At 39.8% G+C, this 16,839-nt stretch overlaps 1 protein-coding gene across 3 annotated transcripts in view; it reads right to left on the bottom strand.

Annotated features, from left to right (window-relative positions):
• Positions 1-16,839, bottom strand: part of LOC146784312 (protein transport protein Sec24C-like) — a 255,414-nt gene that overhangs the window by 123,983 nt on the left and 114,592 nt on the right. For all 3 annotated transcript variants that reach the window (XM_085635822.1, XM_085635823.1, XM_085635824.1), the window contains 4 exons: positions 10,178-10,293; positions 8,915-9,109; positions 8,324-8,417; positions 3,423-3,533 (listed from right to left, as the gene is read on the bottom strand). In XM_085635822.1, the coding sequence (XP_085491948.1) occupies positions 3,423-3,533; positions 8,324-8,417; positions 8,915-9,109; positions 10,178-10,293 (516 nt within the window). The remainder of the gene's footprint in view (positions 1-3,422; positions 3,534-8,323; positions 8,418-8,914; positions 9,110-10,177; positions 10,294-16,839) is intronic.

Below are 16,839 nucleotides of genomic sequence, written 5' to 3'. Positions count from 1 at the left end.
AATCTCTGACATGGATTACTCGAACAGTTTTTACATTCATTGTTCAGAAATAGATCAGTGTTTTTGCCAGTTGGGTCAAGAACAATCATATCGGACCTGTTTCAATGTCCATTTTTTATTATTCCTGGGTCTGAGACCCAGATGGACCCAGTCCACTTAAAGCCCTGATCAGTTGTGTGTTAGCCTTGATAGTGGACTAACAGGTACTTCTTTTATGACTGAAAGAGCGATGAGTCTGCTTTCTTGTTTCTTATGGTATAATCCTAGTCCCGATTCATGTTCACTTTCACTGTACCTGTGCTTCAGTCTTCAGCCCTCACTTTCTATAGAGAGTACTCGCACCTCAGCCGGAGCCCTCACTGTCGAGCATGGAGCCCTTATGGTTTCACACATAGCACTTGTGATTTGGGAAGGCTGCCATATTGTGGGAAACAGGTCACTTGCTCTTCTACTCTATGAAATCTTGTATCCACTCGCATTCCTGATACCTGCATTTAACTGCGCACCAGTGGCCTCTTTATGGTTTGGGTCTTGTTAGTTGAGAAATCATTTATGGTTTGTGCAGATGGTGCTTATTCATACCCAGTATTAGAACATTGGACTGTGGAGCACTCCATTGAATACAATGGAGTGCTCCGTGCTTCTACGGGCCGGTAAAAGCCTGCAGAGCAACATTCCAATGTTGCTTTTGTTCACAGTTGTTGCTGTGAACAAAGGCCTCTTGGAGGCCGAGGGAATTTAAACCCCCTCGGGCTCCAAGAGGCCTTTGTTTTATTTGTTATAACATTCTGCCCTCTAGTGGCAGAATGTTCTAATAGCCCTATAGCCCTTCCTAACTGGGCTATACCAGCCATTAAAGTCCCGCTCCCTTGTTAAAGGCCCTCGCCGAACGCTGGAGTGGGCCTTTAATGGCCAGTATAGACCGCTACAGCAGGCTATAAGGCTATTGTGGTTCTCTCTCATAGAATGTAATCCTTAACAGAACATTGGAATGTTTGGAGTTTCATTGAAGATAATGAAGCATCTCAGGGTTTAGAACGGTTGGCATAGGCCTTCTTTTCCAACATTCCAATGCTTGTACTTTTTGTGTCTCCCTTTTTAATTTAGAACATTCTGTTGTGTGCAGATTTAGATTCCGTATATAGGTTTCCCGATTTATGCCCTTATATAGGTACAATTCACATTGCCCTTATTTGGACATAGAACTCCGGCCCTTATTTAGACATCGTCCGTACAAACTAAATACAAGCATGACCACCTACATCCGTCCATCCACGTCACAAAGAATTCTTGAAAACCAGACCCTTAAGCCTTTAGGGATTTCCCTCAGCTTGAATATTGATTTCTCCAAGAACTCATTAAGTATGCATGAACATCTATTCCTTAGGGGTTCATTCATGACGTTCCTCTGCCCGACTTTTACGTCAATACTGGCATTCCTAGACACCTTCAAGGTATAAATATACAAGCACTTACCCTTGCAAATTGCGGTTCCCGGAGGATTCGATCCAACCCAGACTACGCGGTTCGCCACGGCAAGCTCGGAAGGAGATCGAGTTCCAGCCTGAAGCACTGACCTGACGCTGCCATCCTCCTCGCAGAGAATCCAGCTCCAGTGCTCTCTGACTTCCCTTGCGGGGCGTTAGACTATCGATTCCAACCTCTCTCATTCTCAGGTATGGAGCTGACTAGACCTTAGAGAAACTTTTGGCAACTCTTGGCTAAACTAAAATATAGCTAGCTATACTTTAGAAACAGCACCTACATCAAACCCTGTAATGCACTTAAGTTAGGTACACTGGGGTAGAACAATTTAGAAGCATCAGATGAGTATCACATTTTAGCATTATGTTATTTATGTATGTATTTTGATTAATATATGTCATAGCTACAAACCATGCTATTGCAGTATTATTTTATCTTACTGCTAACCTCGTACATATTGTACTTCAGTCTGTCTTACGATTGTAGCAATTCATATCTCTTGCATGAGAAATAAGACTTTCAATAAACCTTTTTATTGAAACGCCAGTCTCTCTATTTCTGTGCAACTCTGTAAAAACGAAGCATGCATGATTGACTGACTGAAACTGTTATCTATTGTTTCCACAGTTCTGAGACTGTTCTGATTCTAAAGGGAAACAAAGTTGTCATGTTTATGCGGTTGTCGGAGACTAATCCCTTCTTGTATATTCAAGAAGATTCTAGTGACCTCTGAGTTAGCTGGCACACACAAGTAATTAAGTTTAATATACTTGATATAGACATACTGACCTTAGTCCTATGTCAAATCTATAGTGTATGTTATTCCAATGCGCAGAGCCTATCAGGGATATAGGAACTACACTACAATTCTGTCCTCAGTGGGTGGAATGTTCTAATAGCCTTACAGTGCTTCTGCCTAGGGCTTTTCAGGTTGTTAAAGGTCCTCTCTCTCGTTATATAAGACAGAGCCACCAGTATGCCCTCTACAGGGGGATATAAGGCTATAATCAGTGGCGGCTCTTCTGCTACGGCGGAGGAGCATCGCCCCACTACTTTCCAACAGTACAAAAAATGAAAAATAAAATGATAACACAATGCTATTATCATTTTATTTTTCCCTGCGGAGGCATTTTTGCGGGGTGGGGCGGGGCTAGGCTGCTCACAGAGAAGGGGGAGGAGTGGTTAGGGCAAAGTGTGCATGACGGTTTGGAAGCAGTCTTGGGCTGGACAAACAGTCATTCGTACTTTGCATGTTCTCCACCGGGCTGTAATTCACAGCCTGGGTGGAGAACATGCACAGGCTCATAGTCCCCGTCTGAGTGCCGAACCACGGCACTCAAACCAATCACGACGCTGCTGTCATGGTGACAGCAGTGTAGTGAGTGGCTTTAGGAAGTCTGTGTGCTTCCTTCTTCCTTTCCGGGACTCGTCGGGAAGAGGAGGAGAGACGATGGAGGACAGACGTGGCAGTGAAGAGGTAAGTGGTTTTTTTTTCTTCACACCATCTCCCTCGCACCACTCCCGATCTGTACCAGCCGCCACTGGCTATAATATCACCATTCTATCATGACTGCCAGCTTTACAGTAGGCATAAACCAAACATTATAGCTAGCCTTTTCTGGGAAAATTCCTCCTGTCCATCAGCATCTCCGATTTCGGGAAGGCTACTTTACAATACAATAGTGAAAGTCATAAATAGGCACTGAATAGAACATGGTTAATAGACTAATTGAACTAGCATCCAAAACGTTTCTCAGCCAATCCCTACCTGTCACTCATGTTTGCTTTAATATTGGTTACACTGGGAGTGAATTCTAAATTATTAATTGGGCCTTTCCTTTAGACAGCAAGCCGACAGCAAGCCAATCGATCAGGCATGTATCCTGCCTGATCCTAAAATAAGAAAAAGACAACTTCTAACCTAACTCTAGTCTCACCTTTTCCTTTTTACATGAGGCCGATTGAGGTGTTGTGCTTAATTGCAGTTTTCTATCCATAGTAAGCATTGACGAATGAAACATAAAGATCTTGCCAGGGCAGCCACACTCCTAGAACAGAAAAAACGAGAAAACATCACAAACGGGGGCAGATGATGATCCCACATCTCTTGTGGTGGACTTCACCATCTGCATGAACTTCAATTAAAATAGTACCAGTAAAGGGAAAATCCAGCATGTGTTGTTAAGCATCTTTTCACTCAAATATAAATGTCAGCACAGTGTCTGTAAGTTTAAAAGCCTGCCACCCTGCAACACCACATATTGATCTGCAACTTCTAAACTTTGGAAGATGGTACCCATAGAGCTCTATCATGTTTGTCCAATTCGATAGCACTCGCTGCTTTCCGAGACTTTGCAGAAAAGCTGCCCCCAGATCCACTGTGTCAGGCATGACTCTCTTAAATGAGGGTGAAGAAGAATACTTCTTGCACACCTGTCAGCTGATCACAGACTCTAGAGATAGCTTATTTCTTAGAAGAAAGAGTCTTACTCTGGACCTCTATATCTCTTGCCTTGGCTTTAAATGCTTGGCAGAGGTTGCAGTTGGAAGTATCCAGAATAGATTCCAATAAACCTAACTCACAGGGAGTCAAAAGTTCGGAATATATCCAGGACTTTAAAGTCTAACACACAACTGTTATCTGGAAATTTGTTACGGACCCTGGTATAATGAGCTTGAAGCGCTCTTCAACTTCAAGCTAATCAGCACTGAGCTTTTCACAACTATGCTGCTGTAGACTGTGCCTCTCAATATTAATGGTCTAATTTAGAGCTTGTTGGATGGGTTACCCCTTTACAAACATGAGGGATATCTCATCCGCCTTATTTCAAATTCCATTGGAAATAAAGAACTTGTAATAAGGCTTACCAGATATATGTTACTTTTGTGACAGGGGAATCTGTCTGCCAAAGTCTAAATCAGGCAAGTGTCTTTATGTCTAAAACCCCTGATGTTGGGCGCCTGAAAGATGCCTCACCAACCATCTATCCACTGCCAAGAGAGTCCTACCCATCAGCAGGAACATCTCATAACAAAGACTAGTTTGCTTGAGTGTGTTGAAGTGGGTCTTAGGAAGGTCCAAGTTGTTGAGCTGTACATCGTCTAGTTCTTCAGTTAGGCATGGACCCAGACACGGGTATATTTATTCAATGCAAACCTAGAAAGGAAGCAATGAAGTACCGAACAATATCAGGTGGTGGTAGATGACGATACAAGGTTGTGTAACGCCAAGAGGTGATTTGGGCATCTAAATTTCACAAAGGCAAATCTTTCATATATTCATTTCACACATAGTTACAATTTTAGGTACCGGGAGATAAGGTGATATTCCCACAGTATGAAGGTTTTTGGTCAAGAGAGCTGGAATTTCAACCTAAGGCCCCAGTTTTAAAAACAGCTGTTTAGCCAACTAACCATATTTTCTTCCTTATATCTTATACATTACATTGCATGGTAAATTGGACACTCAGCCATGATGAGAACATCAGGAATGCAAAACCATGCAAAAATCATGGTCACCCTTCCTTCTGTTTATTCCACCACAATAGTACAATCTGATTTAAAAACCAGACAAGAAGCTGAGGCAACAGCTGAAAGAATGAGAATTAAGGAAATCTCCCTGAAAAATAGATCCTATCTCCACAAAAAAATCTTTACATATTATCAAACCTAATGGACGCAGAGATGGCAGCAACAACAGTGGGAAACATCTACTCTATGAGGCTCTGGCCTGTCTATCCCATTTCTTTTTTTTTTGTTTCTGAGAAGGATGATTTAAAAAAGGCCAACCCTCCCTCCCCATTTAATGTTAAATGTTTTTGCAGATAGGCCCAGTTTGATAAATAATCTTCCGATTGGGTGAAATACCATTAAGATTGGGTGAAATGCCAAGGTTTAAGAAACTAGACAGGAGTAATAGTCATTGTCTGATTAAGTACGTTTTGAGGCAGTGAACTGGAATATTTTAAGCATGTTTTATCGAACTGCACTTTTTATGAATGGTGTTAGCCAATACATTTTGGTTTTACTGAAATTATCTGTGTAATATTGTGAGAAAATGCCCTTTTTGCATTGTCGCCACCATTTTTTGCTGACAGTTATTGCTGTTTTTTAGGCTGTGCACAAAGGGGCACTATGCCCAGTGACCAGTGTATGTGCTCTGACCTCTTAAACACTTGCCAATCATCGACTGGTATATTTAACTAGCCTATAAGGCCTTACTATAGGGTGTAAAACTACATTCATGGCCTAGAAACTTTAATGTCACCTTATGACCACAGCACTTGCTGTGCCATCCACTAATGTGACAAGGAAAACATGGTTTTAGGCGTACCAGGGTATCCTGACTGCTGCAGTTTAAACCTGCAGCCCGACCTGCCAAAATAACCCTTTTGATGAAGAAAATCTTCCTTTTAAATAATGTCACCCCTAGTTAGGCCTTGCAGCCCAAGAGGTAGGGTGCATGGTAGTTAAATACAATACATGTAGAACTTTAATGTTGCCATGTCCCTGCAGTGACAAGCCTCCAAAAGCTGTTTTCACCGTGGAAGGATCTGGCTGTCCGATGAGAAAATGAGAATGCAGAATAAAATATTAATTCTGCTATCTCAGGTTTGAGACAAGGAACACAAATTGTTCAACCACAATTTTTAATATTTAATAAAAATCAAATTCCATGCTGAAGCTAGATTTTTAGTAAATATTTAGAAAAATAAACTTTTAGAAAGTTGCCTTTTCCCTGTCTGAAGATCTTGGCATTAGCCTGAAAGCAGCTGTCCTGCCAGTGGAAGACCCTAATAAGGTGTTAAAGTGCTCCCAGAACAGAGGAGCAGAGACAATGGCTTAGGCCTGCAGACAAGATGGGCTGGGTGCAGAGAGTGTAATACAGATCAGCTCAGGAAGGGACATTGGGAAGGTCGGAGGAACTTCATTAACTTCAAAGGGACAGAAGTTAGTCATGCCTATTCATAAACCAGTGTAAAAAGAGACCCAGGAGGAGAAAATTCCTTGATCTTAGGACACATGGTGTTCAGCCTGCTCCATCTCAGTGGTCCCAGAACAAGTTTGGTGTAGCTTAGGAGGAAGGCACTCCAACTGACCCACATCCTCCCTCCAATGGCAAAAAGCCTGTTCCATTTTGGATTGCCATAAGACTAGTGCACGTTAGGATAGCTTTCAGGATGGCAAACAGGTTGTGCTGTATAAGTGGGTAGGGTTGACCTCGGGAACTTTTCCTCATTTGTTAGGTAGTGTCCTGTAGTCCCTCACCCACTGGCTACTGAACTGTACAAAAATGGCCATCATCATAAGCTTCTCAGAACAATTTCTGGAACTGTGGAAGAACAGAGGAAGGACTGCACCTGCTGTTTGAAACTGAAAACATTGCAGTGACCAAGTCAGAAGGTAAAATCATTGACCGGGACGAACCTGCTTGATGTATCAGACCTGCGCTCCATCTTGGTCGGCCTAAAATCCTGCCTAGGTCCTAGTGACACACTTACAGTATCTTTTATTGGTGCTTTACTTTTTCTTGGTGCTTTTTCTCTTCATGTTTTTTAAATTCATATAGCTGGTTCCCTTAGTTGGATTGTTTCACCTTGGAGTAATTTTGTTTATTAAATGTTTCTCTCTTTTTAAAAACAAGTGTTTTTTTTTAGTGTTTTCTGTTTTTGATGTTTTAACTATTTTGTACTTTTCAATGCTTTACGCATTTTCACTAAGGTAAGCCTGTCTGCTCTGTGCCACAGTAACCAGGGGTTAAGCTCAGGTGTAAATTACTGAATAGGTTAGTGACTTTATTAGTTGTGATGAACTACCATTCACCCCAATCAAAAATCCACTACCTTACAAATATCTTTACTTATTGAGGCTTTTAGCCAGTCCATTTAATCTATTCATCCGTTATAGTATCATTAACAATTTTGTACCACCCACAACATTAAGCAGCGGGGTCAGCCCACTTAAACCATTGCCTAACTTCACTGTAACTCTACTATGGCAATATGTGCTTTTGAAGCCAAAAATAATTGTTGTGGATTTTTGATGAGGTCAGGCAGAATCCACAGCAATAAAGTTTTGCAAAACCATAACAAAACAAGCATCAAGTAAGTCAAAAGGCTGCCAGGCAACCCCATACACATTGGCTTTGCTAATGTTTGTTTAAATTGGACGGGGAACTATTTTGCTCCACACAAGACTACTGAGGAGACCATAAATTCTGAAATTATTGTATATCATTATGAACTGTAGTGATGGCATAAAGATAATATGGGTAAGTGAAGATTTTGACTTATTTCTTAGCAAACTGTTTCCTATTTTTATGTTTGTGTGATTTTTAACATTTCAATAAAAGAAAATTAAAACAACAAAGAGGACTATATTGCAGTGCCCAAGGCATCCATCAACAGGAATAAAAGCACATCACTGACAAAAATTGTCTGTCCAGGTTTAGACTTGTAGCAATGTAAATGGACAACATTGTGGAGTACCAGAGTACAAAGACCTTTTTAGCTTTACATGAGGGAGGTGAACTTCAGAGTACCAGTTTGCCAGCCAAAATGTATGCACAAAGACACATGTGTATCCTTCTTCAACCCCATGAAGTCTATAGTATCTATTTCTTTGCAATTACTTTTTCATTTCTTACTTTTTCCTCATTACACTACACCTCCGCCACATGGCCTCTAAAAATCAAGAGTGACATGAATTTACAGCAGTGGCCATGAGCCGTGTGGGCATAGATCTGGCAGTTTACTTTTATTAATGACTGCCAACACTCTCCCCTTCATTATTGACTAGCACCTCTTCCTTGCTTTTATCCATACATGGTCCACCTTACCTTTAGCACCTCAAGGCCGGCTCGTATAGCAGGTGTAAATACAGCTTCCGTCTCCTCTGTGCCTGCAAAGAGACCAGGAATCCCATCTAGCAAACTGGAATATAAAATGGAAGGGTTAGTAAGTAACAAGCACTCGGTACAGACCAGGCTGAATGAGGGCAACTTGTAGGTGTAAAATCCCTTATCACACACTCCATACTCTGAGAGACCCTAAGCAATGGAATTTACGATTGTACCAGGGGGAGATCTAACTAATCGAGTGCTTAACCATATCCTAGAATGATCTAACCAATAGAAAGTATGACTGCCTACTTTGAAGACCTAACTAAATGCAATCATGACCGGACATTACTAATGGGCCATATAACTGATATGACTCCAACCTAACCAATAGTGTAGAACTGCACCATAAGAAAACTTACCCAACATAATGCACAACCGTGGCAGACGAAAGCTCAGGAATGGGCTAGTTTCTTAGGAAAGTTCTTTGGAAATATGCATGGAACAGGTGAGTCACTTGTTCTCATTGTCCAATGTTCATAGGCCCTATATACATATAAGGTAGTTAGTTAGTGAATAGCTCTGACCAACCTCACAAGCATGTCTCTTGAATCGACTGGGCACACGATCAGACCCTCCCTCAGGGGCACTTCCACATGGGCTGGATCAGTCATAACCAGCATCTGTGGCAGAGTCAGGTGGGAACTCAGGTTGTAGAAGTGTACAGTCCTGTTGTAGGTGATAATGCCAATGCGGGTGGGGGGTATCTTAGAATCTCCAGAATCCCTTGGAAAAAGAACAGGGGATTAATTGGGCGAGAAACATTAGCACAAAAGATGATGCACATACCAGCGTTTCACTGTGCGTTTGAGAGCCATTCAATATCAAAATTGGGGAGAGCAATTTTTGAGTAACTCACAAAACGTTGCAACTTTGTGAAGGTTGTAAAGTTTTAGACTTTGATACAATTTATGCCACAAAAGAATAACATGAAGATAAGAATGCCTACATTTGCCATTGCATATTATGTGACATTTTTATCATTGGCCTTTGAATAACTGTGGTAGCTGCAGCAATCTGTTAACTGAGATACCAAGCAGGGTCACCTCAGAGATGTAAACCTTGTTATCATGTTTGGCATCCTAATAGAGAAATTCTCAACTCTGAAAATTTACATTTTGTATCATTTCGAGGCAGAATAGGTACTATATACCATGTTTTAGTTTCTGCACCTGCTAAGCTGCCTTTGTTTCAGTTTTGCATTGTGGTCAACATTTGAACCCTGTGCATGAGAACATATACATTTATATTCTGTACTGAATGTTACAAAATGTACGTTCACTGGGGTCTCGTGGAACCTCTTGTCGCTGAACTTTGTGATTCAATTACTATTTTTCTTTTGCTAATAAACTTTTTCAGATGTCGAGGAGTGTGAGCAGATTTTTTTAAATAGAAAAACTCTGCAAAATGTAAAGTGCACAGAAAAAGCCCGCATATGTTTCCCATTGCACATACAAAGAGGATATAAACATGTTCCACTTTTAGAGTTCAAATGATCTTGCAATATGCAGAAAACAGTTGCATGATTGAAGGCGATGGTAAATAGGGAAGCCTTGGGAACATTGTAATGGTTGAAAACCAGGAATGTTGCAAACATTTGCAGAGGAAAAAAAACGAATCCAATAACTTTCTGATGGTCCAGAGCTATCTGAACAGCTGGTAGAGCAAGAACAGAGTCACATACATGTCCGGCTCACGTCTATGTAGCCAGTAGGGCTGGATTGAGGAAAGATGAGTTGTCAGACAATGCCTATGTGGACTTATTTGATGAATGACTCAAAGTATGTATTTTACCTGGGCGTTGTGCACAGCCGGGCCTTCAACTCCTCGCACACCATCTGGACTAGTCCACTTTGCAGAGCATCCTGTGACACATCAATGAGGAAGAGAAAGGCTGGAGGCAGGGAGTCCTACAAAGACAAAGGTAGGACTTTCAAAAGTGTGAATGCAGCCTTAAACCAGCATCACCAATACTCAAGTGTTACACTCCCTGCTGTGAGGGAGACTGCTTTCAGAAAAGGCTTCAGAATGACCACAAGCTGAATGAACAACTCCTTGCAAGTACACCATCCACGTCTCTGTGGTGCAGAAAGTGAAAAGCAAGAGGGGGCTTTCATTTACTTTGAAGTGGTCCTAAAAATGTGGCATAGCTCTAGGTTTCGTAGCCCTACATACAATACCCTTAAACAAATAATCGAGTAATAACTATGGGCAACCATTTGTTGATTCCGGGACTCTATGTCTGAATGTATTGTTTCTAATACTGTTGAATCAGCACCAGCCTGTACGCATGGTTCAAACCCCAAACAAAAGACTATCTGGGATAAATTGAACATAATGACCCTCAATTCCTAATTTGTGTCAGGATAAACCTTTGTCGTCTCTTTGCTGAGACCCAAGATGTTTAGCTTAAACCTGGTAACTTTGCACAAATGTTTCTACTCCCTCATTTCACTTATTCTCCTTTCTTTATTGGTATTGGTGCCTGTATACAGTTACCAGGTTTAAGCTAAACATCTTGGGTCTCAGAAAAGAGACGACAAAGGTTTATCTAATACTGACCCTCAACGTTTAAACAGCACTTGAGGGTCAGTACTCTGTTATCCTGATGGATTGTCTAACCATCTCAGAGTCAAGATCATGCTCCCAGTTTACACTAAAAACTGAGTAGTTTATTTCCCATTTGACAACATCCAAAATACATGTGCTAAGTTCCTGGAATCTCATAAACACTGTGATCAGAATTCTGAACTACAGTTACATTTCTTGCATAGTATCTATATATTACTTTATAGACCACTAGACTTGTATTACAGACCAATTTTTATTTTTACGTCTAAGTCCCCAAACTATTTTCAATGCAGATGGACAATTGAGTATCCAAATTCATGTTCTATGCCTTGGGGGCCTCTTTTGGGAAGTACATTTATTTGGGTCAGCCTCAATATAGGTCACTTTCTGTGCCGTTGTCCACCATACACAACCTAAGGCCATGAGCAGTAGATTCTAAGAGCACATAGGCGTGGAGATTTCACGGCCAGACGCCTTGACCTGTGCTAATAGCAGACTCTGGGGGCATAGGTTCTGGAGGGAGGGCAAGGCTTTGTGGAACATTCTGCATTCAGAGTTTGCTGGGTATGGCTGACGGTTGTGTCCTGTGTGCACTGGCACAAGACATGGTCTCCTTTGGGCTCTTGGCACATTGCATGGCCATAATTCTCACTCTACAGAAGCACACTGGGCATAAACCTAAGACTACAGCCATAACCTACTTGCTTGCTCCCTGCCACAACAGGCCAGAGGGCTCAGACCTGCCCCATGCCCTGTGAGCTCGGAGCACAGAGCAAGGTTTATGGCTGTGCCTCGTGCACCTTCCCTCTGCCCCAAAGCTTTCAGCTTTGCCCTGCAGGCACAAGGGGAGGCCTGTAACCTTGCCGCCTGTGAACCCCTTTTGACCACTGAGCCTGCAGGGCGCAGTCTCTGGCCATGCTGTGTGGCCTCTAGCCACATTACATGGACTGTGGCATCACTGGACCCACTCATCCTCCTCTTCTTTCCCCGAGTCTGTTGCTCATAGTATTTGACTGTGCTCTAGGCAAGTCATAGCAAACGTTTAAGCGCTGTGTCCAGCGGCAACCTCTGCACAACCAGTGCCCAGAAGCTCAGCTCAAGACCACATCTGTTCTTAGTCAGGCAATTTGTGAGATGTTTTTACTCAGAACCATTCCTCGCGGTTCCTGCTGGTTATAGACTTCAGGCTGCAATCTTTGTGTTCTTGCTTTCCAATAATTCCCAATTATACATTTGATGGAAAATGCACCTTTTGGCGCCCTCTGTAACTCCACTTCCTCATTCCTCACCAATCAGCACTTAGCTGAGGATTGTGCTCAGTATGAACCAGTACCAGTGCAGAGTTGGTTCTTAGGTGGGAGCTTGGAGTATGGGGTAAAGCCATCTTAATGACATGTCACCCCAACTCTGGCAAGGATGCAAAACATTTGCACACTGTCTGGTATACCTAAAGTTGAGTTTGCTTCCCCGTGCACAACACAGTTTTTGTTCCCAGATGTAGGGAAATTTTCCATCCATTTTCCAGCTTTCTTTGGGGTCTTTGTGATCTCACCATGCACCCTCATATTTCAATAGAATAATTTTCACAACTAGGATCACATATCGGCACTCAATTCATAAAGCGGGAAATAGCTGCTAAAGCTAAAATTATTAGCTCTTTCCAATCAATCAAATTATGAGTTGACACTCAAATTTCAGTCGTCAAACTGGTTCACAGACCAAAGAAACTTGGTATATCTAAATTGAGGTTTTTTGGTATTTTTTCAAAAAACACTGAATGGGTTTACACCAAACCAATCCCAGAAACTAAGTGGGCTCGAACTTTATCTTGTTCAAAGGTGATTTTGCTCTGTCAATAAGCAAACATTCCAAAGGAAGTTTTATTGATATATTATATCATTATAATATATTTCCCCTTATAATAGTTTCCCTTTTGACCATTCTTCGAAACTTTATAGAATCAAGCTTAAAAACTTTTGTGCATGATTATTTTTGTTGTAAATCTGTATGCAGATTTGTCAAATGGAATCACTATTATTAGTGCTCAAAAAGTGCTTTTCCACTGATCAACTAACAAAGTCTTACCGTAATATATATCTATATCTATCTATCTATATATATATCTATATATAAACGGCTGGCAACACAACACTGCATGCAACTAGTGTCCATCCTAAACATTTGAAAGCTAGCATCCCTTATGGGGAGATATTACGGTTAAGGAAAAACTGCAGCTACAATGCGGATTGTCAGGATTCAGACAATAAATAGTGAGATTTAGAGAGCAGGGATAATCAAGAGATTTGTTAGAAAGAACAGTTGAAATAGTTAACCAGAAAGTCAGAAAAGCCCTGTTATTTTCTAATAGGACTAGGGACTCAAGGAAGAAAACCAATCAAATCATTAGATTAATCACAATATAAAACAACCAAGATCAGGCCCCGAGGGGGGGGATCATTTCTCAAGCATTGGTATTTAGTTAAAGGGAACTCAATTACAGGCCTATTAACTCAGAGAACTCCTTCCATTACTTATAGGAGAGCATACTCCATGCAAGATGCTTTAGTAGAAAGCAGTTCTACCACAAAATGCATGGCTCCAACAAGCCACAGGGTTTCGAAAGTGCAGCTAATGCAAAGCTTGTCAATTTGGAGTCAATACCAAAAATATGACTTCATTACATGATAAACGCTTTAAAATCTCAGGAGCATATCACTACAAGACTGATCAAACAGTATATGTGTTAATAACCTGCTGATGTAAACTTAGATATGTTGAGTCACAACTTTAGAAGTCCATAAAAAAATCCTGCAGCACATAAGGGCCATTAAGACTAAAGATCACTCTTACCCAGTAGCCAGATACTTCAATGAACAACATAATAATGATGCAACACATTTGCAATACTTTGTTATTGATGCAGGAGGTAACCAAGAACGAGCCCTGAGGCAACTAGAGACAAAATACATGATTAACCTTGACAGCAAATCAGCCAACGGCCTGAATACCGAGGACGAGTTATATATATTTTTAAGATTTAATTGATATACTTTGAACTTCCTTTCTCCAGTTGAGTGTCAGATGACATTGCACTACATTAAAACTAAGGATTTATGGATTGTTATTAGTTGATATTTTTCCAAAGCATGATTTGCAGTTTATCAAGCATGATTTGTAGTTTATTTCTGGTATGTTTATGTATAATATAGCAGAGGAAAGCCAGCTTGGGCAAAATTAATAGAACAAGTATTCCGACAATGAATTATATTTACTAATATAATGGATGAGTAGATAACAATTTTCACGAATTTGTCAAATTCACTGCCAAATATATAATTTTTTTATTAGAGAAGAGCTCATAGTAAAAGGTCCCTGAATAATTAATTGGAGTGGTATATGTTTGGTTGTTTGATATCGACATATAATGATTATAGAATATTTAATGGGGAGTGCAATGATGTTATTTTGAATGATTAATTTGAGATGTATATACTCTAGGTGATTAATATTGAATCACTGTTAACATATAGAGTATTTAAGTGGCTATGTGAATAATGCCGACATGGGAATGAACACCAGGCACAGAGAAATGACAGACTGAGTACCATGCTACCAAACGTATATTATAATGTCTAGTAATGAAATTTAAACATTGTGATAAATACCCAATATATAATCTGGAATTTGCAAGATTGAGAAATGCACTGATTTAGTATGTTTTTTATTTCTGTTAATTACATGTGCACGTTATTTAAGGTGAACAAAATGGCACTGCAAATGTTTGAACAAAGCTGTCCTATCCTAACCTGTCGAAATGAATTATGGTGGACTGAGTGTAAATAACAAATACATCAATTTGAGAGCATTACGTTTGTTTCTGCACCTGTTCCTTTTGAGGATTAAATTTCCACAGCAAAATCCCCACATTCTGAGAAAAAAGCAGCACAGCCAGGTAGCAAGCAGCTTGGTGAGTTTATTATTGAATCATACTTTTGTCAACCAGTAGTGCGTGACAGAGACCAACTCGTTTCGGCCGAAGCCTTCAACAAGGTCATAGAGTTTTCGTATGTAGACAACATCTTTAAAGGGAAAACTCCCTCAAAAATAATCTCCTCTTTTTAAAGGTATATACACATGTTTTAATTTTTTTTTTACTTTTTACATTTTTTATAATTTTTATTGAACATATGTGATCTTTTATGCTACACAGAATTTAACATAACTTTGAATGAATGAGAATCTAACCTCATAAACTTAAACCCAACCCCTGGTTATCAAGTACCAGTGTATAAATGCAGTATTTAGCACTATTTGAATTAGGTTTTTCTTAATGTAGGTTATTTTCAATAGCTTCAATTATACTGTGTCTGTCCTTCTCGGTAAAGTACAGATTTTACAGAGTGGGAGAGAAATTACAAGTTACATAATTTATAGTTTGTAAGTATATACTAAAAGTCTATAAATATGATACTAAAACATACTTAACTCCCATATTTTCTACTCTCTAGAATTCCTAAGGGTCCTAACGCTCATTGATTAATTTATACTGAAAAGGAATCATAAGGAAAACAATTTCTATATTGAAGCTACTCAGTGGAATAGATAGGAAAACTAAACAATTATATTTGGTCTTAGATGATCCCTTCATACATGTACTCCTAGTGCGGATGAGTATTGCTGTTGATAATCCAATTCATATAGTAACATGGGTCGTTGGGAGTTTGTTGCTAACATAATCTGAACAAGGACTTCCATAAATTAAAAATGCTTAAAAATGCTGAGTCATATGTTAAAGTACATGCTGCTAAGTATGTAAACATGTAACTCCATATACAGTACTAGAAGTGGAACAAACTGTCAGTGCACAAATTCGCAAAAGTGCATTATTGACAGGATCTTAAAGTGCTAATGTGAGAATCTAAGAACATGATGATCAGTACCCAGATTATCATCAATTTATAAAAAAAAAAGGTGTCTACTTCAAGTCTTATATTCTCATTACTTATCTATGACCATACATATACTCAAAGTGCAGATAAGTATTGCTTTTAACAATCATGTTCATACCATAGTAGCATGGATCATTGGGAGTTTGTACTAACGGTATTTGTACAAGGGCTCCCATAAATTTAAAGTGCTTGATCATATATTAAAGTGCATATTGCTAAGTATGTAAACATATAACTCCATTTACAGTGCTAGAAGTGGAAATTCTCCAAGGAACAGGCTATCAGTGCAAACGTTCGCTAAAGTGCATTATTGACAGGATATTAAAGTGCTAATGCAAGAGTCTAAGAACATGAGGAACAGTACCCAAATTGTCATAAATGTATAAAAATGGTGTCTACTTTATGTCTTATATTCTCAATACTTATTCAAAACTACCAATTTGAATGTATAATAGAATTTAGCCAAAGGAAATTTCAAAAATATATACTCAAATGGAAAATAGCCTGTGAAGTACTCTATGAAATATTTAAAAACCTACATATCAAGGACATAGCAACAGTTCTGGTCAATCATATCAAGGACATAGCAACAGTTCTGGTCAATCATCCCCATATTATCTTTCTAATCGAGTATGGGAACTGGTATGTCAGAGAAGTTGTAAAGGATGGTACATTTCTAAAGTAACCAAATATCTAAAACTAAATTGTTTAGATTCAAATATGGATATATAATTCTGCATCCTTGTTCAGTCCGTCGGGGGGTCTCCATTCCCAATAATAAGATCTTTTTGGATTCTTCTCGATGTAACTCCAGTTGTAGGTTTCCCCCTCGTGGTTTTCCCTGTACATGTTGGATACCATAATATGTCAAATTTTCCATATTACCATCATGTGTTTCCCAAATATGTCCAGACATATATGGTCCTTGTTTGTTAT

This window comes from Triturus cristatus, chromosome 11, assembly GCF_964204655.1.
Source record: "Triturus cristatus chromosome 11, aTriCri1.1, whole genome shotgun sequence".
Lineage (NCBI taxonomy): Eukaryota > Metazoa > Chordata > Amphibia > Caudata > Salamandridae > Triturus > Triturus cristatus.
Note: the sequence above shows the minus strand (reverse complement) of the source record. Positions and strands in the feature narration are given on the sequence as shown.